Source organism: Callospermophilus lateralis, chromosome 13 (genome assembly GCF_048772815.1).
Source record: "Callospermophilus lateralis isolate mCalLat2 chromosome 13, mCalLat2.hap1, whole genome shotgun sequence".
Taxonomy (NCBI): Eukaryota; Metazoa; Chordata; class Mammalia; order Rodentia; family Sciuridae; genus Callospermophilus; species Callospermophilus lateralis.
This window is the reverse complement of record NC_135317.1, coordinates 98674562-98699686: the sequence shown is the minus strand read 5'-3', so window position 1 is coordinate 98699686 and position 25125 is coordinate 98674562. Positions and strand designations below refer to the sequence as shown.

The 25125-nt window shown below is 40.2% G+C and overlaps 1 protein-coding gene across 5 annotated transcripts in view; it reads right to left on the bottom strand.

Annotated features, from left to right (window-relative positions):
• Positions 1-920: 920 nt before the first annotated feature.
• Abl2 (ABL proto-oncogene 2, non-receptor tyrosine kinase) overlaps positions 921-25125 on the bottom strand; it is a 103700-nt gene continuing 79495 nt past the window's right edge. For 2 of the 5 annotated variants that reach the window (XM_076832470.2, XM_076832471.2), the window contains exons 4-12: positions 23912-24207; positions 20213-20485; positions 19066-19150; positions 17768-17945; positions 16977-17161; positions 15565-15717; positions 14757-14846; positions 10919-11092; positions 921-10390 (exon numbers count right to left, since the gene is read on the bottom strand). In XM_076832470.2, the coding sequence (XP_076688585.2) occupies positions 8667-10390; positions 10919-11092; positions 14757-14846; positions 15565-15717; positions 16977-17161; positions 17768-17945; positions 19066-19150; positions 20213-20485; positions 23912-24207 (3158 nt within the window). In that variant the 3' untranslated portion in view covers positions 921-8666. Of the gene's footprint in view, positions 10391-10903; positions 11093-14756; positions 14847-15564; positions 15718-16976; positions 17162-17767; positions 17946-19065; positions 19151-20212; positions 20486-23911; positions 24208-25125 lie in introns of all 5 variants that reach the window. The other 3 variants (XM_076832472.2, XM_076832473.2, XM_077105137.1) reach the window with 3 other exon arrangements.

Below are 25125 nucleotides of genomic sequence, written 5' to 3'. Positions count from 1 at the left end.
CTCCAACTGTTAAACAAATTTAGTAAAGTTGCAGGATACAAAGTCAACATAGAAAAATCAGGAGTGGTGTGTGTAATATTGAGAATTGAACCTATGTCCTCGCATGTGCTAGGAAAGTGCTCTACCACTGAGCTGCATCCCCAGCCTTTTCAATTTTTTTATTCAGAGACAATGTCTCACTAGTTGCCCAAAATGAAAAAATAAAAAGGGCTCAGTAGTAAAAAAAAGAAAGAAAGAAAGAAAGAAAGAAAGAAAAAGAAAAGAAAGTTCCCTCCTGTGTGTCTGTATTTATCCTACTAATGTTACTTTGGCTCAGAGTATTTTTAGAACTTGGTATTGTCCTCAGTGTTGGGAAAAGGTATAAGGGCAGCCACACCCCAAAAACCCCAACATGGCGCCTGAGGAGCTTCTCTTCCTGCCTTTCTCTTTCCCACCGGCACCAATATTCAAACCCCGCTATAGGGAAACCTCAGCCCCAATAGGAAATTTTTTTTTTTGTGGGCCCCGGAACCGACATCTGGAAGAACTTACCCGTCATTCTCCTAAGCCCTGCCACCTCTCCTTAGATCTTTATAAGCCCATAGCCTTTTGTAATAATGTGGAACTCCTCCGGTGACTTGTCTCATGTCGGTTCTTCTTTCACTCAAGATGGATTTTGAGAGTCAGGTTTGCTTTTATAGTCATCTCACGTTGGAGAGTCACACTACCTACTTTATGTGCACCAGCCTGGCTCCAGGCCTTATGTAAAAAATGTGAACCACCAAAGGATGAGATTTACCCCTCGCTCCAGAGTTCACTAGAGCAATGCTTGCTAAAATCCGCTTCTTTACATTAAAAATGACATTTATTTTATGTAAAGAGAAATTCTGCTTAGATTTCCTGTCAATTAAAAATCATGGGAGAAACACTTCAAACTCAAGTTCACTTTGTCAATAAAATATTGCAACCTTTATTTAAAACAAAACACAACTTGCAAACCTTGTGAGACGACAGGCAGAGAGCAGTCCCTTTCAAGGGCATTATTTATTTACATCAAGTTTAACACTGTTAGCAGTTCACAGTCAGACAACAGAGTGAGAATTAAATTAGAAAAACAATTGAAAATATATTACAATAACAATAAAGAACAAATACCTGACAACACTGGTAGGTGACCCATGATTGACATGTTTTCAGTTAAATCCCATACTGTCTCACTGTGCACTGTGTCCCCGTAGCAACACATAGCACCCTCTGTGCACCACACACCTGCAGAGCGTAACCTTTGGTATAAACATTGAACACTTTTTCTGAATTAGCATGTTTCAGGACAAAGTTCTGTCAACAACCATGAAATGTCCAAACTTTTTTTTTAATCAAGCAAGCACAAAACTGGAGTTTCTCCACTGATAGTCTTTATAAAATCAGAAACCAAAGAAGGAAAAGTGCAGGGTCTATGAGGGAGATGGGCTGTGGCTGCCATCAGTGGCTCAGCCAGCCTGCCCGTGGCCAACACACCAACCCCGCCACTGCCCCTGTGCACAAGGCAAGATGTGACTCACTCCCCTTGCACTTACAGCCCTGCTTCTCAGGGAGGGCGCACAATAGTGCGCTGACTGATATAAATTGTGCACAGGTCTGAGAGGGGAGGGTTTTCAAACACAGTTCCTTAGGGAACTACAAGGTAAGTGCCTCATTGTTCTATTTCTGTATACTAATTCCCTGGAAGACAGCCTGATCAAGGTGATTTCTCAAGATCTCAGAAAATTCTTCTCATAATGGAGTCCAAGTGGCCACAATGAAAACTGGCTGTCTAAATGAAGAAAGCTGATTTAGGGAGCCCTCATCTATCAGGAGTCGCGCGCTCTCTCTCTCTTTCTCTCTGCATTCTTGCCACCACGCACAATATATGGTGTGGGACTTACAAACGACAGAGCAGTACTTGGAGTTCATTACCAAGGACCCTAAAGCACTGAGCATCTTGCGTTCAATTTCTAAACAAGATTAAATTTATTTGGCTTACTTATTTTTGTTGTATAATAATTACTGAAAATTAGGTACCCATATGTGGAAAAAAATTATTAAGCACAAATCCCCTTCTCCAACTAAATTTTATGGTACCTAAACATGATTTAAACCTCCTATTCCGAGGCTCGGAAGCAAATCTAACCCAGTTCCAACCAAAGAACTCCTGCATTTCCTTTATAACGCTTGTTGGCATGTGACAGTTTGCCTTTACCAGCTCCTTAAAGGGTTAAGTAGTATGTTCGGAGACCTCAAGCTCTGTGTGCACAGCTCAGTCACTTGCAGAGACTTATACGACCCTGAAATTTGCTCTTGCAATGATGAAAAAAGAATCTCCCGGAAAATGCAGTGTTCAGGTATCACAATTCTGCTCTAAACATGGTCTAGTCTGGGGACAAGACTGTGCCTAGCCTTTCAACTTAAAGACTGTGTCCCCTTATATGGTCTGCAGGTTTGAAGACCCACTCAATATGCCATCTGTCCACTCTGTCCCAGTTGAAAGGGCTTTGCTACCGTGTTCAGTTTGATTAGTAATGGAGAGGTGAAAAGACATTTTCCTAGGAGAGGTAAACAATTTCAAATCCACAGCTGTACATAGGAGGAAAGAAGTGCGTGCATCTGGAGAGGGGACAGGGTCCAGGAAGAGCTCCCCTCCCTCGGCTCACTCAGGGACAGAGAAGCCTGCAGCATTCCTTCCCATCAGGGTTGGCTGTGAGGAAAGCCCTCAGTGGCGGTGTCTCACCGCCTGAGGCTTTGAGCTCCACTGAAGCCCATTTCTCCCAAACCTAGCTCAATCATGACGGCAACGGAACAGACAAACCTTTTCTACTGCAAAAATCATAAACCCATCTTTGAAGGTACAAATCTTTATGGATGGCCTCTGCTGCTCCAAGTCAGCTTAGAATCCAGATGCTTGCTGTAGGCCTCCTTACTCAAGGAGAAGCACTGGATCTTCTTTTACCCCAATTACAAGGGTAGAGCTTCCTAATTTCCTGGCCTATACATCTAGGATCATGAGTCAGAAACAAAGGAAATAACATGTTGCCCACACTCAGGTCCAGTCCCTAGCCCTGAAACTTGCCCATGCTTCCTAAGAGGAGGGTAGGGATGGCAGTGAGGTTGTGCTTAACATGGCAGTAACAGTCACCATTACTCCAGGCACTGCTGACTGGCATCCAACCCCCCAAAAGCTGGCCTTGAATAATTGGACTTTAAAAAGTCTGGAAGTTAGAAAACTGGAACTCTATACAAAAGATGCAGATATCCTGTTAAGAACAGAAGTTTTAGAACCAGGCCAAGACTTGGCCTTTCCGGTGAGGTTGTAGCCAGCAGTTTCCCCAGGTTGTCACATGGAAGGTACGAGTGTCCTTGGAGCTGCCATTCCCTAGATCTCTCGCTTGCCCACAAACTCTAGCAGGCATTTTCAAAGAAGCTGGGCTACTGGCTTAATAGAAGCTAAGAAATACAGCCTGGGGAGTCTATCAGTCCCTGAAAGGAAACTTAAACCCAGAGACCCACCTACTTAAGAAGGACTGGTCATAACAGATGCTTGAGATACAAAAATGGACCCCAGTCCAGGTGGAACAGGTGAATGCAAGCAAAAATGGAAAGGGGTGGGAGGGGTCAGAATGCAGCACAGCTGTAACCCACAGCAGCCCCACTGCAATTTACTCTTCAGTATTTAATAATCTAACAGGTAAATTAAGTTCATCTACTCTTCCTGGGATAAAAACAAAGATGATAAATGTCAATGTCACAACCTGTAGGAAATCCTAGAAGTAATAACCCAATGCCCTGGCCCTAAGGTCATCCAGCCCCATGCATCCTCCCACCACAAAACCACAAAGGACGTAGGTTAAAAAAGACACTGTCAACACCAACAGATAACGAGTCTGCTCCACCACATTTAGGATACCAATGGCTGGGCAGGTTGTAGACAAATATTCAAGAGTAAGAGGCCTCATCCTTCTTGAGCCAAGGTCCCCAGAAGAGCTTCTGTATTCTGAAGCCAAGTACACTTCATTACTTTTTAAAGAGCACAATTAAACCAAAAAGTTGGTCCCTAGTTTTCCTGAATTTATTCAGCTCTGAACTACAACTGTAGCAAACCATGTGCTATACCTGCACATATTCTTGTAGCAGTTTCATGTTTATAAATGTATAAATTACACAGGTGATTCTTCATATAGCTGCAGTTTCAGGTCCCCCCCAGGTAAAAGCGTTTAGGTCAATCAGCACTAGTGAAATGTTTTCTCTTCTACACAGACATTCATAATACAACTTTATAGTTATATTAGATTTGATACTTTTCCAAAGTGCTTTCATATACATTATCTCAGTCATTAAAGTGATATTGAACAATAAAGTCGTTTAAGAAAAAGGAATGTAGGACTAGTTAAAAAAAAAAAAAAAAAAAAAAACAACTTTTAAGTTGATATTCCTTTACTACAAAGTGCAGACGGCTGTTGGTGAGATCAGTCCAATAGAACGACCCCAAATAATCTTTTAAATCACGGAGTTCTCCTGAACGCTGCTCTGCCAGAGCTGCCATTTCTCAACAGTCAAGCCCCTGAGGGTCAGAGTGTACCGCAAGCCTGTGCTTTAGAGAGCGTGCAGCGCCCTGCACACTGATTGTCTCTCTGAGCCACTTTCTTCGCAGTGTCCCACAAGGCAGCAGGTGTGGTGAAGAGCCACAACCAGCAGTCAGAAGACCTGAATTAAGCCTTGGCCCTGTCATTGACTGTTAAGATAATGCTAGAGTGACTTGGCCATCCTCTCCTCTGATCTCCTAATCTATGAAGAAAAGGTCATTGACAGTTTTCAGATAGTGCTGGTATCTCAAATACCTGGTGAGATTCTTTGAAAGCACACTGGCTGAGATCTCACCCCACTGGGAATTCTGACCTGGAATGGGACTAATTCATCAGTTTTTCTTAAAAAAAAAAAAACCCTAAATGATTCTGTTGTACATTCCTGGATTAGTGTTAATAATAATACTAGTTGACAGTTATGGAGTGCCATTGTGTGCTAGGCACTTGAGCTAAGGATTTTATAAACATTACCTCATTTATTCCTTACAACAACCCTGAGGTAGTTACTATTATCATCCCTGTTTTAGAATGAGGAAACTGAGGCTCAGCAAAGTTAAATGACTTGTCTTCTTCACTGGTTTTGAGCCCGAACTCTAAACTGCATCTTTTAAATGCAAAAGATCTATGACTTTAGTTAAATAAACATGGGCTGTGCCTTAGCATAGGCAGCATGTTTTATGAACTAAGAACTATTATACTGCCAACTTTCAATTGAATTGGAAGAAAATTTCTATTTTAAACCTTAAAATGCATCTGGGAAAGGGTGTCAGCTTTAATGACCTCTATGTATATATAAGTCATCTAGAAAAACATTCTTGCATAACAGAGCTCACAGCTTGGTATCAAGTTCAATTCAGTGTAAGAACACATAAAACACATCTTTTTGGCCCTGGGTACTTAATCCAGGGGTATACTTTACCACTAAGCTACATCCCCAGCCCTTTTGTTTTTTGAGACAGGCTGCAAGTTGCTGAGGGCCTCACTAAGTTGATGAGGCTGGCCTCAGATTTATGATCCTCATGTCTCAGCCTCTTAAGTGGCTCGGATTATAGGTGTGCACCACTGCACCCCAGCAGGGCCAAAATTTTTAAGGCTGTATCTCTGAAAGTCATGATAGGAGTCTGTAGGAAAAACTGTACGTTAACTTTACACAAAGCCTTTTAGGAGAAAACTCTGTGTAATGCACAATTGATATAGTCAACACAAAACATTGCATTTTAAGGTAGAAAATTTAAACCCAAATCATATTACCTGTACATGAAAGGAAAACACGCCATGGCAACCCAAAGGTATGCGCATCTATAGAGCCACTTCAGACACTCGTCAACACAATGTACAAGGTCTTTTCCCTTACTACCTGCTTTTAGATTAGATAAATTAAACGACATTTTTAATCTCTAGAAGCAGTTTTCTCTGCTTTGGATTCAAACCTTTTAATTCACATAAAGTTTTGATTTTTTTTTTTCTCTTTAAAACTGGTCCTTTACAAGCATAAAAAGGAAAAACCTAACTTGTACTTTTATAGCAAGTTGACAGTGCCTCTTCAACCTGAGCCCTGAGCCCTCACCCCTGACGTCACATAGTTCAAGCATCATGTGGATGGGGTGTGCTGCGATAGTTAATGCTACTTGTGACAGTGCTGAGAAGAATCAATTCAATTTATGGATTTATTGAGCACCTACTGTAAGCAAGACAGAAATAGGTGCTGCCCTGAGTAAGATGCAGCCCCCACCCACCACCCTCAAGATCATTTTTCAGTGAGAAAACCAGGGAGCTGAAATACACTCAGTAGTGTTTCTGCAAGGCTTATTTTCAGAACTCTTAAGAAAAAATAGAGCCTTTGTTTAAAAAAAAAAAAATCCCCTGAAAATAATTATAATCCCTTAACTTGCATTCCACAATGGCAGGGATAAACTTAAAAAGCAGCATAACAATATTCTAAATTTCAGCTTTCTCTTCTCCACCTTTAAAAGACTAACAACTAAAATAAGTTCAAGTTTATGGTATTTGATAAGGGGAAGCAGTAAGGAAAAAGGGTGGCTTTAAATCCAAGTTCCCTTCCAATTACTACAAAGATATTAACAGGATCACCAGTTGCTTTTGTTACAGCTACTGGTCACATACTGACATGGATCACTCAACACCTGCCAGCATAGCTGGAACTGTCTCCTCCCTGCGAATCCTTCTCTTAACCTGAGCCTCCTTTGGAGCAGCAGTGATAAAAAACTAACTTGGTCAAAAAATGCCAAACTCTGATGAAAACAGTTTCTTCCTCAGTATTCTAGCCTAATCAACACAAGCTCAGCAGTTCTAAATTCAGTAGCATCTGCTACTCTGCAAAGAAAGAAAAACAATTCAACATAATAATGCATTAAAGAGCTTTCCAGGGAGGCTATCAAAGGGTTAGCTATACATTTATTTGAAAACGCCCTTGAGAACATGCACTGTTACCATCATTTAATGGATTAAGAGACAGGGCTGAGGCCTGACAGGGGATCGATTGGACAGCCAGGAAGAAAACTCTCTGCTCAATGTTGAATTCCTATCTTCCTATGCTAATATTCCTTTGGGAGAAGAAAATAAAAATACTTTGTACTGGGTTCTCTTTGGGGAGTGTGAATGGAGGGAGGGTTCATAAAGCTTTCTAAAAAGAATGAAGCAGTAACTGGAATTAGACCTGATACCAAGAACATTAATAATATTTAACCCATTAGACTCAACTCTATGCCATAGTTTTCCATAATTACATTGAATAGGGAAGAGAAAGGCCTATTTTTCAAGGACAAAACATATTTAAGGGTAAGTCATTAGGTTTCCAGGATCTAACTGGTATTCCCTGAAAAGGACCTACTCCTTCAATTATGCACTCTTAAAATAGAGATGAAATGGTAAAATAAATAAAGAATATTCCCAACATGAACTACACAAGTACAACGATGGGGGATGGGGACAGATATGTGAGAAGAGAAAAGCATAATGGGGTAATTCAAGCGGGGTGGGGGTGTGTGCAGGGCTGGGGGATGCCTTCCCCTACTGTTTACCCGGTTGGGCTGAAGGTGATGAGGGAGGGAGAAACAGTCATTACAACTAAGCCAGCTTCTCCTCTGTCACAGGCTTGGCTGTACAGTTTCAAGAAAGGACCACCTCCTTGGTATTCTAGTTGGTAAAGAAATATGCAGTCCTCCGCCAGTGTGTCAATATGCAGGGGCACTATGTCAGAAAAGGCTTCCCCTGTGCGAACCTGCAGTGACCCCTGCTTTCAAGATCAATATGAGTGAATGCCCTGAATGCTGCCAGAAATAAAGGAAGACAGCCTGCCCTGCAAGGGACAGGGCAGAACCACTAAGGAGACCCCTACTACCTACAGTTAACAGACAGTCACCAACAAGCAGTCAGCCAGTCCTGGTCCATGAATAATGTATCAGACTTGGGGATGGGACCGATAATCAGGGAGCATTTTAGGAGGAGGCTTCAACCTCCCAGACGACACCTCCCAGCACTCTTTACCCCCTGCACCAATGCACCAAAGGCAGGCAGACAGGGGCAGGCAGGCGGCCACGTTTCCCGGTCTATGTTCTAGCAACCTGACCCACAGTTCTTACTGCAGCAGCGATGACCTGTGGAAGCAAAGCTAACAGGGCTCCCAGCTGCCTGGAGCAAACCTGCTCTTGGCACAGGCCCAGCTTTCCTTTTCTTATCCTACCGAAGCTGTCAGGTGAACCGGGGCACAGTCACCCTTAGTGCTGACCAGTGGCCCAGTCCAGCACCTCACATGGTTCCAGGTAGGGAAAGACTGCATTTCTGTCACACCCAAGTTCCCCAACTTCCGGTGCGGTTTCCAACCTTGTCCACCACTGCCTTGCCCCTAATTCATCTCTCCTATGTTCACGTGGTTTGTGTCTTATTTTTGAGATGAACCTGTAAACGTGAGAACTCAGGGATCTGAGGTACTTCACATAAACACACTCAAGTATCAGTCTTTCATTTTTTGAAAACAAGAACACAGGAAAACATGTCCCTTTCCCTCTCCCCCAGAAATGTGTACGCATCTTCCCACCAGGCTAATAGTGGCTACCTCTGCACCACGTCACTGATTTCCTGTACACAGGACAGTAAATTATTAAGGACAAGGTTTGCCCCGGGCACACCAGCAGCTGCTGAGGACACCTGCAGCTCCTGCAGGCTGAGCTCCAGTTTGCTCACAGCCTCTCGGAAGGCGAATTTGTTGCGAGTCTGGGGGATGCAGTCCACGTAGCCTGAGCAGTAGTCGAGCAGCTGGTGTCCAGTGTCGACCAGCTGGCTATTGGGCACAGGTTCCGTGATTGCACTGGACAGTAGGTCAGCACATTCCAGCAGGGCCTCTTTGCTGATTTTGTCTGCTGAGATTTTCTCAGCTGCCTGTTTGGTTTTTCTCAGAGCCACCTTAGTACCTGCTGTGCCATTGGCCATCTTGGCGGGCGAGACGGAAGATGTGGGCAGAGGCACTTGGGGTGGAGGCATCACCGGCCTCCCAGCTTTCCCACTGATGGGCACTGCCCCTGGAGCTGCCTTTTTCCCTCCTTCCTGGGTTTCTGACGTGGACTGTCCTGCAGTCAGGGGAGCTGGCTCTTCCGCAGGGTCTGAGCACACGGACGGATGCTGCAGGAGTCTCATCACCGGCGGTGGAGGTGGGGCACACTTTGGTTTTACCCGTCGGGGGCGATCCTTGTCTGCAGAGGATGTGACCTGATGCTCAGATAAGAGCTTGAATTTATTCCCCTGAGAGTCTGTGCCAATGAGCTGCACGTCTGCTGGAGTGTGTTTGAGAGTGGGCGAGATGAGGACTGGCACTTTGTGGTTGTGAGTGGTTGGAAGGACGGCCGCAGCCTTGGCTGGAGAAGACCAGCCTGGCTGCTCTCCGTCCTCCGGGACTCCAGCCGTCCCAAGGCGTGCCCCACCATTCCTCTCCTTGCCCTTGGGTGCAGCTGCCACTCCAGCCACTCCCACCCCTGGAGAGTCCTTCTCAGTCATGGCTGGGTCCCCAGAAGGGGCTCTTAGAGGAAGCGCTGTGGCTCCTCTGGGCAACAGTTTGGCTTTTGGTCTCTCCCTGGCTGGAGCAGCACCTTCCTCTGATTTTTTTGGAAGCGTGTCATTGGCCCTGTCCACATTCTCTTCTGGCTGAGAAGAGGCGGACACTGTCCTTTCCAGCTGGAGTTTGGACCTCTGGCAGTTCCTGGGAAGGGTCATTGCCATCCTATCCTGCTCTGGAAGCCCTGAGGACATGGAAGATGTAGAGTTGGACCTTGGAAAAGGCTTGGAAGTGTCATCACTGGCTGTAGGTTTACCTGCTCGTAAGCCCAGTGTCTTTTTGATTAAGCGAGGTGTAAAGAAGCCTGTGATGCCAGACCACCCACCCCCAGCAGCGCCACTGCCCCCACCCCCGCCACCGTCGTCATTACAGAGGTTCCTCTGTGCAAAGCTCCCCCCATAGCACTTGGGTGGCACCAGGTTCGTCTCTTGCTGGGCAGGAGTGAAAGAGAACCCGTCAGCATGCTGTAGAGAAGCAACAGGTGAGAAGTTACCCGTGAGTTCATATTTCTTGTGGGGCTGATTCTCCATTTCTCGAAAAGAGCTGCTGCGTTTAGGGGGTGTGGGAGCATTTCTCTTTTTCATGAAGGAACTGAAGAAGCCTCCCTTCCTATCCCTGGTGAAGCATGTCTCTTTGGCATCTTCCAACAGGCTGCTGGGTGACTTGTCTCTCTGTTTTCGAGGCAGTGCTGGGGACCCACTGGAGGTCTGTGCACTTCTAATGAACCCTAATGAGAAATGGACAATCATATGATGTAAAAGACAAGAAGAGAATCCATTAGAGTAACTAAGACTGAATTGTAAAATTTTGTCAGCATCAATAAAGTGTCAAGTGTTGGGGTACTTAGAGGAAATTAATAAATACCTTATCATATCATGGTAATTACTGTTCCAAATGTGGTGTGGGTGTAAGCGAGGGGAAATACCCTGCTGGTTCTTACCTCAGTATTCATCCTGTTTCTAAAAACAAATGTGTCTGGCATCACCTATCCGGCTTAATGAAGACATTTTCACCAGAACTGTAAAGATGGTAACTAAGCAGGAGCCAGGGCTGAGGAAATGGAGCCGGTGGCAGTCTTATGTTGGACAGACAGATCAGAACTACTAGCAATAGCAATGCAGGACCAGCACTAGAGGTAGAACAGAGGCCATACTATCTTCAGGGAAGTCGGGCATAAAACGGGCACAAAAGCATCGTATCTACATTTCTTTAAAAAAGGCAGTTTCAGCTTTGGTTCTACCTCCTAGGGCCTCACTTGGTGCTGAACTGGAGGCAGGATTTTCTGCGGCATCTTGTGCTCCTTCAATGTTCTCTTTGTTCTCCACCTGTTTTTTCAGGGTCCGCATCTTGGAAGGAAGTACAGGTAATCGGGGCAGGTATGGAACCACCGACGAGGAGGAGGCAGCTCTCCCAAGCTCCTCGGCTACCTCTGTGAAGAAGACAAGAGGCCTGATGAAAAGAACAATTTTATGACAGAGAAAGGGAGTTTTTCTTTTCAGAAAAAACACACAACTAACGGAAAGCTGAGGCAGGAGGATCGTGAGTTCAAAGCCAGACTCAGCAACTTAGCAAGGCCCTAAGAAACTTAGTGAGACCCTGTCTCAACATAAAATATAAAAGGGGCTGGGATTATAACAAATTAAAAAACAAAATAACTTTATAAAGAAATTTAAAAATGGGGGGAGGGTTAGGGATGTGGCTCAGGGTCAAGCACCCCTGGGTTCAATTCCTAATACCAAGATAAAAAAGAAAGGAAAAGAAAAATCAAAAACCATACAATTGAGAAAGAAATGAAGAATAGATTGCTAAAGTATAAAATTCATCTGGGTGCAGTGGTGTATGCTTACAGCTCCAGCTACTTGGGAAGCTGAAGCTGGAGGATGGTTTAAGCTCAGGAATTCAAGACCTGCATGGGCAACACAGCAAGACACCAAATTAACCAAATGGATTCAGAGCGTTACTCTCTTCCCTCGGTTCTTTTGCTCAACATTAAGCCTGTAGACTCACATGTTATTGCATGTGCCAGAGATTCTTTTTCATTGTTGTCTAATATTCCAATGTGTGAATGTCAAACTTCATTTGCTTTCCTCTTAATGGACATTTAGACTGTGTCCAGGTTTCTAGTTAGTAATGAATATGTTGCTAGGAACAACCTGCTATGTATCTTTTGGTTTATAATTCTATGCATGTCTGCCTGACATAATCCTAGTTATCAGTTCACAGGGTACGTGTACATTCAGGTTTAGTGGGTTCTGCCAAACTGTCCTCAAATAGCTGTAACAATTTACATTCTCACTAGCAGGATATAAATGTCTTGGTTATTCTGCATGTTTACCAAAATTGACAGTTATCAGGCTTTTTGGTACTATTTTAATATTACCCATTCTAGTAGGCAAGTTGTAGTATATCATTGTGGTTTAATTTGTCCTTTTCTGGTGATAAGGGATGATTTTATATTATTGGTTATTTGGAAATTTCTATTAACTAAGTGCCTGTTCAAAAGTTGAACAAAGTGGATAAAAGTCTGCAAAAATTTTGGTTTTTAAAAAGAAAGGGTAGATACATTCCACTTCATGTAAATGAAGCAAATTAGCCTCTTGAAAAAGTGTTCACTCCATTAGTAATTACGCCGGTTAATTTAAAACTTGGCCATGGGTTTTGTGGCTTTTTCTGAGGTAAACACATACTTTGCTATTCATTTTTAAACAAAAATGAAGCAAGTAGGATCAATCAAACTGTGAACATCTGTAATTATTTTACAACTTTTTTGGTAATTATTTTGGAACTAACCCCTCATAAGAATGGGTACATGACTACACTGTAGCGGGAGCCAGACAAACCTGCCTGATCATGAGCTCTAAAGACAGGACCTCAAAGATGCTGGCAACTATGTCCGGTGCCACTTGGAAGAGTCTAAGAATGAAATCAGAGCATAAGTACAAGTAAAGAGAAATTCGATGGCAGTGGGAGTGACAGGGAAAGGGGAGGGAAGACGTCATAAAGCTACTTGAGTCTGTAGAACTCTGAGGTTGGCATCTGCTCTGCTTTGCCATGGTTTGCTTATGAGCCACAAAATCTTCCTTTTATTGCTTAGAGTCTAAGTTGTGTTTCTTTTACTTACATCTTACTAATAAATTTATAACCCTATTTTAGCAACTGTTGTCTTATCTCTGTATCTCCAGACTTAGTACAACACCTGGCCCCAGACTAAATGGCCAATAATTGTGGGTTGAATAATGTAAAAAAAATTTTTAACAATTCTGAATTGGCATTAGTTTTGAAATTGATGAACATTCATGTTCTAAAGGGATACATTTTCAAGAGAAGCAGAAATATTAAACTAAGGAGTCAAGAGAAGCTAACACAAAAGTACCAAAGAAATGACCCCTACTCTTTGACTTCTAATACTCTGACTCCATGGGAAATACACACACAGAGGAAGGGAGAGTGCTGTGACTGTCATGTGCATTTAGGCCCCAAAGACCAGCTATGCCCTCCTCAACCAACAGAAATTCCCAATATCAAAGGGCAAGGATGAAAATACTTTAATTCATTAAACTTTGGTAGTGAACTTCTCTTTTTTCCTTTCTCTTACCTAAAGTAATAAACTACTAAGGAAAGCAGACAAAAATCAACTTGCCTGATTTCTTCTTCTAATACAGAACTTAAGTGCTTGACTCTGTTCTATTTTGAAGGAAAGGAAAAAAATCGGAAAATACATACCAAATTCCAGCATTTTATCACAGTGTCTACAGTCAAGGGAAACTAAGAATTGTATATTTTTAGCTATGAACAGGCCTTCTCTCCTTATAATAAGTTTATTGTTTGACTTTTGAACATAATTTTAGAGGCATTATATACCAAGGAAACTGCCTGTATGTATATGTAGTCAGACACTTTTTTTTGGAGGGGGGGCACTGGGGGGTTGAACCCAGGGGCACTAAACTACTAAGTCACATCACCAGCCCTTTTTATTTTTTATTTTGAGACAGGGCCTCACTAAATTGCTTGGGGCCTCCCTAAATTGCCCAGATTGGCCTCAAACTCGCTAATCTCCTGCCTGAACTTCCCGAGTGGCTGGGATTACAGGTGTTGTACCACCATTCCTGCCCATACCTTGTTTTTTAAATAAGAAGTGGTTTATCTCTTTTCATAGCTTAATTTATCTCTTATAAACCTCTTTCCATGCCAACAGGTTTAAGAATACAATTTAAAGTATTCAATAATACTATAATAACTAACAGCACAGTAGATGTTTGGTTGTTCTTAAATTTTTATACCTTGTAGCTAAATTTATGCTCTTATTTTCTTAAGATATATTTCTAGAAGATGAATGATAGAATATTGCTTTCTTTTATTAGACACAATAACTTTATTTTATTAATTTATTTTTATGTGGTGCTGAGGATTGAATCCAGTGACTCACACATACTAGGCAAGTGCTCCATCACTGAGCTACAGTCCCAGCCCTGAATATTGCTTTTATGACTTGGTATGTGGTTCAAATAATTTGGTATTTTCATATTACTTTTTTCTTTTCTTCCCTTTATCATAAATGTTGATACATAAAGAATTTTCAAACTTATTTTCTTTATGAAGAGACTAATTTCTTTATTTTTGAGATGCCATATTTCTTTAAATATTTATTTTTTACTTGTAGTTGAACATAATATCTTTATTTTATTTATTTATTTTTTATGTGGCACTGAGGATCAAACCCAAGGCCTCACATGTGCTAGGCGAGTGCTCTATCACTGAGCCACAATCCTAGCCTCTTGAAACAGTAAGAGCAGATCCCTTTTTTTGTTTTGTTTTGTTTGGGTATTGGGGCCAGTATGAAAAAACCCAGGAATGTTTTACTGCTGAGCTACACCCATAACCCTTTTTATTTTTTAATTTGAGAAAGGATCTCGATAACTTACTGAAGCTAGCCTTGTGTTCGGATCCTCCAGCCTCATTCTCCCAAGTCACAGGGATTATAGGCAAGCAAGTGTCACCGTGGCCAGAGGAGCTGAATACTTTTGGAATGTAATGACCCACCACTCCCCACAGGCCAGAACTAGCCACCAACACTAAATCCACCAGATTCTTACCTTCAGAAATGCTAGAGTCATGGAACATGGTTTCAAAAGCTTGATGTGTTTCAGCAAAAGAGGGCCTGTCAGCAGGGCTCCATTTCCAGCCTATGTGACAGAAGAGAATTAGTTCCTTGCCAGAATTACATATCCAATGACATAGCAGACAATGAGGCTCATGCATCATGATGTGGGTTTATTAGTTACAACATGTTCATTATGGCAGACATGTAGCTACCTCTCAGTTCTAGACCCAGAGGTGTAAGAATCCACTTAGTAAGGCTGGTCCTTCTATCCAGCCTCAGTTCCCATTCCCTCTATTGTAAAAATGAGAAAAAGGGTGTAAAATCACTTAGAAAATGGCAAGTTTTCTTCCAGCAGAAAAATGAAATAAATAAAACTGTCTTTAAACGTTGTGAAGAAACAAGTCCAAATATATCCAGAAATTTAATAGGGTATAAGAAAGGAGACATTTAAAATTCACTTTTGCCAATGCTCAATGAGAAAATAATATAAAACCTGCATTTGAACACAACTGTAATTTAATCTACTACTCAACACTCCTCTACAAACCCAATTCTTATGATCTTATTAAATATACAATTTTTTGAGAAATTGGGTCAATACTTGGGCTGCAGATAACTATTCTTAGGATTCCAGTAAGACTCATTGGTAGAGCCTATCCTATTTCAGCTAGCTGATAAATGACAAACTTTTTAAATGCCATGAAGCTACATTCAATCTAATACTGAAAGGAATATTTCCAATTTTGTTAACCATCCCAACTTGTTGGCATTTCAAAATTAGAATATGCACGAATACTCACATGCCCTCATAAGTTCATAGACTTTAGGAGGGCATCCCTCAGGTTGTTCCATTCGATATCCTTTTTCCAGTAGATCATAGACCTGAGACAGGTCAATACCTGGGTATGGTGACATTCCATATGTAGCGATTTCCCATAACAGTACCCCAAAAGCTGCATAAGGAATAAGGGGGGGAAAAAAAGCTTAGTGTTTTGTCTTATTGTTTATTTTCTATCATTAAGTAACGTCTTTTTTGATTCACAGTCAGGCGCGGTGATGTACATCTGTAATCCCAGTGACTTGGGAGGCTGAGGCAGGATGACTTCAAGTTCAAGGTCAGTCTCAGCAACTTAGGGTCTTGCTAAGTTGCTTAGGGCCTCTCCCTATCTCAAAATTAAAAATTAAAAAAGGATGGGAATGTAGCTCAGTGGTAAAGTGCTAGTACCAAAAAAAAAAAAAAGTGTTAATTCCCAGTACCCCGCTACCCAATTTTTCTTGGTTCATAATCACAAAGCAACATTAATATACCCTTTTTCCAATTTTTATAGCATGATTTATTTGTCTAAGGTATCTGCCACAGAAATGCTGCCCCCCTCAAAAAAAAAAAAAATCTCAGGACAATTCTAAAATTCACAATTTTTATTTAGGTTTTTCCTTTATTACACTAAGGTATAACAAACTAAGATGATATAAAGCCTGTGACATAATCTAACTATTCTTAGAACAGTCTCTGATCTATTTAATGAATTACATGATTTTTAAAGTTGGCTAATAATCAGAAAAGTAATGAAAAATAGATTCATTTAAAATCAGGTAAAATTAACAACAGAAAAAAAAAGAATTCTGGACTATATCACAATTTGATTATCTTTGAGTTGGAGCTTTCTGGAAAGAAGTGATTTAGAATCCTATAACAATTTCTGCCTACCCACAATCTACATTTTCAGACTTGCTCAGTCTGCTAGGAAGACTCTATCTAATAAGTCCTTCTGCTCTCAGGGTACTAGAAACAAGATCTATTAGAAGGACAAATACTAGATGTAACCTCCTCATGCCTTCCTTGAAAAGAGTGTTCTGTGTCACATGCTCTGGAAATGAGCAATAAAACCTATGTGAACAGCAGGGAGCTTTACAAAGAAGGGATCATTAGCACTCCAATGCAATATGAGTTCTAGGCTGTGACTTCTTTGAAGGTCTAGACCTTTTTTTGAACATAGGGTCCTGTTATGTTATCCAGGCTGTTGTTAAACTCCTGGTCTCAAGTGATCTTTATGCCTCTGCCTCCTGGAGTACAGACATGAGATACCAGGCCCAGGGTCAGTGCCTTTTGATTGACTTTTTAAACGTCATATAAAAGAGAAACTCAAAAGAATTAAAAGGATTTATAAAGAAAATAAAATGACACACAGGAAAATCTCTCTTCCAACCTTACCCCAGACATCTGATTTAATTGAGAAAGTATTGTAGGCAAGACTCTCTGGTGCTGTCCATTTAATAGGAAATTTGGCTCCAGCATGAGCAGTATAGGTATCTCCAGTCATCAGTCTACTTAAGCCAAAGTCAGCCACTTTTACCACATGGTTTTCTCCCACTAGGCAATTACGTGCTGCAAGATCTCTGTGGGAAAGAGAATAAATTCTAATGTGGTCCTACTCATATGGTGAGAAAAATGGTCATAAATCTTCTATTCTTGCTTCTTTGTGCTCTAAGAGTTGGTACTAACAATCATGGTAGTTATTTTATGATAATCACTAACAAAGACAAAAGGCACTAAATTTGTAACGCTTATAGAACAGTCATCAAGAGGCAGTTACATGATGCTAGGATAGAGCAGGTTGTATAAAATGGGTTTATAAGTATTTGGTCAGGTTTCAAAAGTAAGTTAGAGATGCTTAGGAGGCTTTATCCTCAGCACCACATAAAAATTAACAAAATACTTCCAGAGACAGAGGCTATTTTTTTTTATAAATTCAGCCACTAGATGGAGCAAAAGGACCTTGGATACAGTACTGGAGAAAATAGGAACTAGTACATGTTGAGAATAACAAAGATCTCTCATTAGTACTTTTAATCAGAGCACAATAAGTTTACAAGCTAGAAATTACATTTAATGGGCCCTGTGATAGAGATAATTACTTTCTTTAATTATCTGAAAATTTCTGGGAAGGTTTTCTTTTCTTCATCTTCATATCAAGCAAGAAGGCAATAACAGGTTTCACACACCTATGGATAAAATTCTTCTTCTCTAAATACTCCATTGCAGAAGAGATCTGAGTGGCCATGTAAAGCAGTACAACTGCAGTCACCTCTTCTCGGTTGCATTCTCTGAGATAATCAAGTAGATTTCCATATGGCATGTATTCAGTCACAATATAAAATGGTGGCTCCAAAGTACACACACCTGATAGATGAAGACAGAGGTTGTTTTATTAGTATACAGTTCAATAATCCAAGTCATTATGGCCAAGAATATTTCAACAATTCTTTGTCTGGTTTGGCTAATTTTTATCACGTTCTGTGAAATTAACATAGCAAAAATTAAGAAGTTGGTTGATAAGGAAATCTTTGCTTCCATTTATATTATTCTCTGGAAACTCATTTGCCTTTGTGTAAAAGAGGTACTTGTGTTAATTCTGCAATGGGAAAAGATGACCACATTCTAGAGTTCTGGACATGCCTATGATTCTCCCACTCAACTACATTCTAACAATGCTTATCTAGAAGTAATAATAGTTTGTAAAAAGATTTTAATTGTTTCCATGGTCAAGAATTTTCACATAGCAGATTCCTCATGAAGAGCCAACAAGAAATTATTTTCTTTCAGATAGTTTGATTCTATTTGAACATCCACAGAAACTGGCCCAACTTTATAGAGAGAAAATAAGGGTTTAGTCAAAAGCTTCTCTGTGATCTGAATGGGTGAAATCAATCTATCACAGTATAGCATTTCCTGCTTGGGTAAAGTGATGGGTGTGGTAAAAATTTTCTAATCTGTTTCTTTTTTTACTGTAATAGTTTCCTTATTTTGTGAAATTATTGTGATAAGTTTTTGACTTAGTACCATTTTGAATGCTTCTGAATTTTGAATGGGGCAGCCATCATTTATGCTTGGCAGTTTCCTACACAGAAATGAACCTAGGCCACTGTTTTTTTTTATTTTTATTTTTACTTTTGGTACTTCTGGGTATTTAATCCAGGGCCTCATATGTGCTATGCAAGCACTCTATTGTCAGCCATATCCCAGCCCTGCCCTGTTTTTTTGTTGTTTGTTTTCAACCCAACCCCTACTGTTCAAAATAACATTTTTTTTGGGGGGGGGGGTGCTGGAGTTTGAACCTAGGGCCAAATGCATGCCAAGCAAGTACTCTACTACTGAGCTATATCCCTAGTCCATGACAACCATTTTCTGAAATGGATTCTCATTGGGAGTTTTTATCACAATGATTCTAAAGAATGATTAGAAGACAACAGGGGCTGGGGGCAAGTATCTTTATGAAAACTTATGGTTCGGGTTTATTCACCTAATAGTTGCACCAGATTAGGATGCTTGATTTCCTTCATCACTGCAGCTTCTTTTAGGAATTCTTCAACCTCCATGGTATCTTCCTGGAAAACAGGGAAGGTAAGAAAAAAACAAAGAGATAGATCCTTATCTTAATCATTTGAATCAACTAATAATTCTATGGCTTTAGTTTTAAAAGTAAAAGGGAGTGTCCCTTGAATATTTTAGCATTTCACTTTAAGAAATTTTATTACAACCAAAATTTTTTTCCTTACAACTTAATATGTTCAACATAAGTTCCTGAATTTATCCAATATTAGAAACTGGAATAAAAATTAGGAGGGTGAGCAAAATTCAATAGCACATCCTACATCAACTAAAACACAGGAGACTTAGATTGGAAATTCTTTACTTCTTTAGATACCTTGGCATTTCAATGAAAAGATAAAAGCAATTAGCTGTTTACCGGTTTATCTTCTAATTAAATCACACACTTAAGGAGCAATGCATATTTGCAAAGCCTCACATATTGTCTCACACTCAAAAATATGCTTAATAAACAGAACTGACGACTACTCATTGTTGGAAAGTAACCTGTATGAGTGATTTCCCAGAGTCACTGAGATTCTGGGATAAGATCAGTAAATTACATGAGTGATGACCCTGTAATCTGATCCTGGGATGCTTAAAGAAGAGAGAGTAGTATCAGGAAAAAGATTTCTGCAAATTTAAGAACAAGAAAAAACTATGTAATTGCATGGAGATGGGAGGAGCTAAGAGGCAAGGAGATATAGAACAGAATAAGAAAGACCCATGATTCACAAACAATGCATGAAGAATTCTGTCCAGCAGGGGTCTTTGACAGGAAGCAAAACAGCTTGTTTTGTTTTTATAACTTATAATTTGCTTTTCAACTCCCACCAAGATCTACATAAACATTCTCCACAAACGAACCTTTCCCACACGTGGGTTTCACTGCATTGCAGTGAATAATCTGCCCTGTGTTGTCAGCAATGGCACTAGGGTTAATCACTACGATTTGCTGATGTGTTTGGCACCAGTGGGTGGAAAGTGTTCCAAAGTTAAAAAAGAGCACACTGGTACTTCCAAGTGATTCAGCACACAGGCAAAAAGATGCCTGAAAACTGTAATTCTCAGCAACCCACCTTCAGTGTTTTCACAGCAACTGTAAGGCTATATTTTTTCCAGACACCAACATAAACCTCTCCATACTGACCGCCCCCAAGTTTGTGCTTCATGGTAATATCTGTTCGTTCCATTTCCCATTTGTCATGGATGGGGGATACACCATAGACTGTTGGTTTATTACACTTGGGTGCTGGGTAGTGTAATGTTGTCACCAGCCCATCAGCCACTGTGGAATGATGGTGAACAAGCTCTGCCAAAGTGCTAAAGCGGCTCTCAGCAGTCACATACACCTGGTGAAAAAGAAAAAATAAACAACTTGAAAGACATTAGGATTTTTAAAAAAGCCTTAAGATATGAAGATGGAAGATATATATATTAGTTGTAGATGGACACAACACCTTTATTTAAATTCATTTTTATGTGGTGCTGAGGATCAAAGCCAATAAAGTGCCTCACCATGGTAGGCAAGCACTCTACCACTGAGCCATAACCCCAGGCACCCCCCTTACATCATTTTTTTTTTTTTTTTAAAGAGAGAGAGAGAGAGGGAGGGAGGGAGGGGGAGAGAGAGAGCGAGAGAGCGAGAGAGCGAGAGAGAGAGAGAGAGAGAGAGAGAGAATATTTTAATATTTATTTTTTAGTTTTTGGCAGACACAACATCTTTGTTTGTATGTGGTGCTGAGGATCGAACCCCGGCCACACGCATGCCAGGCAGCACACTACCGCTTGAGCCACATCCCCAGCCCCCCCCTTATATCTTAATTGCTGCGTTAAATGCTGATGGCCAGGGGCAACAACAGCACTTCAGTTTAATGTTTAAATCACCCCCTATTTTTAAAGTTGAAAGAGACTTCCAACATGTCTCTCTGGATCATCAAGCTCACTGGTCTTCAAGTAGTTTCTAAAAATAATGTTATAGAATCCAAATATATAAGGTGGGTAAAAAGAGAGATGTTCTGATTAAAGTAGATAAGCAGGGGTTGGTCTCCTGTCAAAGTTAATGAAATATTACCCCCAAATCTTACAGAGAACATAAATTGATAACCACTGATTTAGATTGGAGGGGGGTGAGGAAGGCATTATGATTCTTATTTAATTATCTTAATCATTTTTAATTGCAACATGTAAGGGTTTTTTGTTTTGTTTTGTTTGGTATTGGAGATTGAACCCGAGGACCCCACTGAGCTACATCCCCAGGCATTTATTTTTTATGTTGAGACAGAGTCTCACTAAATGGGGGGAAAGTGGAAATAATTACTAATGGTCCCCTAAGGGATCCTGCTAACTTCTGAGGCTGGCCTTGAACTTGTGATCTGCCTGACCCAACCTCCTGAGCCAATGGGAATACAGGCTACAATGTGTTTTCTAAAATGCCTAAGCTGTTTTAAAAAAGAGAAAGGGAGAGAGAGAGAGTGCACAAGAAAGCTCACGCATGCTACATTTGGGTTTCAGGGTTATTAACAAAACAGTTATTTATTTGTGATAAGCAATAAGAAATGTAAAGTAATGCAGTCTTTGGCTTTATCTACCATGGGAGCTTACTTTTTTAAAAAAGAAACTTTTACTTGATTACATACAGAAAAGTATATCAAAAATAGAGAATCGGTGATTTTTATAAAATAAACTCACTCATGAAAATATCACCCACACCAAAAATTTTAACATCATAAGCACTCCTGAATCCTCTCTCTACCTACTTAGTCCTGCAAAGGTAACCACTAGCTGACTTCAAACATCTTAGATAGCTTTGACTGAACAGTATACAAATGAACTAAACAGTATGTCTGGTGTCTGCTTTCTTTCATTCAACGTTTGTGTTGTAAGATAGCATAAAATTCACCATTTTAAAGTATATAATCCAGTAGTTTTTAGTGTATTTTAAAACTGCCCAACCTTCACAACTCCAGAATATTTTTAATCACCCCCTGCCAAAGAAAACCCATGCCTATCAGTAATTATTCCCACTTTCCCGGCATCCCAACCCCCAGGCAATCACTAATCCCTTTCAATCAGCTTCATGTGTATGAGACTTTTTGTAGCAGGAGCCAGCAAACTTTTCTATAAAGAGGTTAAAAAATAAATATTTTAGGCTTTTGGCCATAGGGTCTCTTGACACAACTATTCAGCTCCGCCCAGTAACAGAAAGTAACTACAGATGAATACATGTATGAATACATATATAAATGGATGTGGCTGCATTTCAATAAAATTTTACTTATAAAAGCAGGCAGCTGTAAGCCATAGATTTCCACATGGTGTTGGGTATAGAACTTTATGTTCATTTTTGTTGTTAAAGGACATTTCATTTTATGAACGCCCCACAATTTGTTAATCCATTCTACTGTTGTTAGACAACTGATTCTATTTGCTTGAGCCATGATACAACATACTACGTCTGTATGGTGGGGCAAAAAGAAAAGAGAACTAGTAATTTATTTATTTATTATTTTGTACCAGCTATTATATTTTACATAAATTATTTTATTTAATCTTTACAACAACCCTATAATGTGGGACATTTTTCCCTCTCAGGGAACACTATGATTGAGCTACAATCCCAGCCCTTTATTTTTTAAATTTTTTTTTGAGAGAGAGAGAGAGAGAGAGAGAGAGAGAGAATTTTTTAATATTTATTTTTTAATTTTTGGCGGATACAACATCTTTGTTTGTATGTGGTACTGAGAATTGAACCTGGGCTGCACGCATGCCAGGCGAGCATACTACCGCTTGAGCCACATCCTCAGCCCCTTATTTTTTATTTTGAGACAAGGTCTCACTAAGTTGACAAGGCTGGCCTTGAATTTGTGTCTACCTGAGTCTCCCAAGTATCTGAAATTATAGGCAAACAGGAATGCTTGGTCTAAAGCCCATGGTTTTTCCCTGTTATGCATATCACACAGGGAAAAAAAATGGAAAAAAGGGTTTGATCTAAATTTTCAACAGAAGAACTGACACAAGCTCTCAGACTTCCTAATTTATAAAATATAATAATTCCATTCTAAATACATTCATTCTGGCCAGACATGGTGGTGCAGACCTGTAATCCCAGCAACTGTCCCTGGTTCAAAGCCAGCCTTAGCAACTTAGCAAGGCCCTAAGTAACTTAGTGAGACCGGTCTCAAAAGATTAAAAAAAAAAGGGGGGGGGGGGCTTGGGAGGGTGGCTCACTGGTTAAAGCCTCTGGGTTCAATTCCCAGTACCCCCCACCAAATACAAATAAATAAATAAGTTCATTCTAATTTGTGATCTTCCCAACATAAAAACTACTAAATGACTAAAATGATCTATTTATATCAACATACAAACATACATTTAATGGTCAATGCCAGTCTCAAAAGTCTTAACTCATACTCCATGAACTTTCTCGAGATCATTTTTATTTTCCATGAAACAGGGTTAATATAAATTCTTTGTCAATATACTGGGTGTATATTTTTGTGTTGATGATTAGAACAGCTTACATAGCAGTTCCCTTCATTCTTTACCTTCGCATCTAACTCATCTTTAAACTATTCTTTTTATTTTATATTACTTTATTGTTTTGAAAAGAGCAAGCTCTAATATGCCAAATATTCTAAACTCACATATTCAGCAAATATCTTATTTCCTGTGAGACAAAAAAAAAAACAACAACTATACTCCACTTTAGTCAGTGAAAGTACTCTTTGTACAGAGCAGCCAGTCCACAAGTAGCAGTGGTTACTGGCAAGTCTTACCTTGCCATCTGTGGTGGTATTGATCCTGTAGTGATACACACGCCCCTCGTACCTGAGCGAGATGGACAGCTGCCCAGGGCTGCTCTCACTTTCTCGCACCAGGAAACTGCCATTGATTAGACTGCTGAGTAGATACTCGGCTGCACTGCGTGATACAGGTCCATGGTACCAGGAATGTTTTTCCAGGCTATTTACTGGGGTGATATAGTTGCTTGGCACCCAACCCTGTCCATTCTTAGAACGAACTTCACTCCACTCGCCATTCTGGTTATAACCAAGAACTCGTAGCTTTTCACCTAACCGTGAAGTAATCACAGAAAAAAGAAAAGACTTTATTTCAAACCAATGCAGTGTATTGTCAAACTTGAAACTCGCTTAAAAAGAAAATAAGAACTTTGATGGCAAGATGTTTTGTAAATAACAAAAGCTGGCCATGTCCTGATTGATCTCTGATTTGTAGCTTGAACTATAAGTACAGAAATTATTTTCTGGCATTTATTACAAAATTTTAAAAGTTTATATAACCCCTTAAAAATGTTCCCAAGAACCTCTATGGTGCTAAGAAACATACAAGACAGAACAGTTACTCAATTGGCTAGAAAATGATAGTGCAAGAAAAATAAAATTCACTTTCCCTCAAAATAGCTTACTATGATAATGATAATCAAGAATTAGAGGTAAGATGTGAAATACCAAGTTGCTTCTAAATATCATTTGGCACCAAGGCAACAAAACTACGGATATAAACAAACAAACAAACAAAAAAAAAAAAACCACAAGAACAAAGAGTTTTCAGCAATGTTTTCTCTAAGAAAACTAGGAGAGCAGGAAAAGGCAGAGAGGACTCCCAAAGCACAGCTACTTCCAGGATGGTATAGTTTCCCAATATAGCTATGGTTTCCCTTCTACTCTCCACAAAGTATGAATCCCCTATCTTTTCCTCTAAAATTAGGATATGGAAAGGGAAGATGACTTTGAAGATGGAACCCAAACTCCAAGTCACTTAGTGAATCTTTGCTACCAATTTCCATGTTCTTGATTTCTCTAGTAAAGTTGTAATTTTTGCATTACAATTCTTAATACACCATTATAAACTTGAGATTTTAATTTACATTTTGTCCCTATATTTTCAGGTATAGATTAGAAGTGTCTTTGGCAAAACAGGGAAGGTAAAAAAGATACCGTTATTATTTAGGTAATGTATAAGTATTACT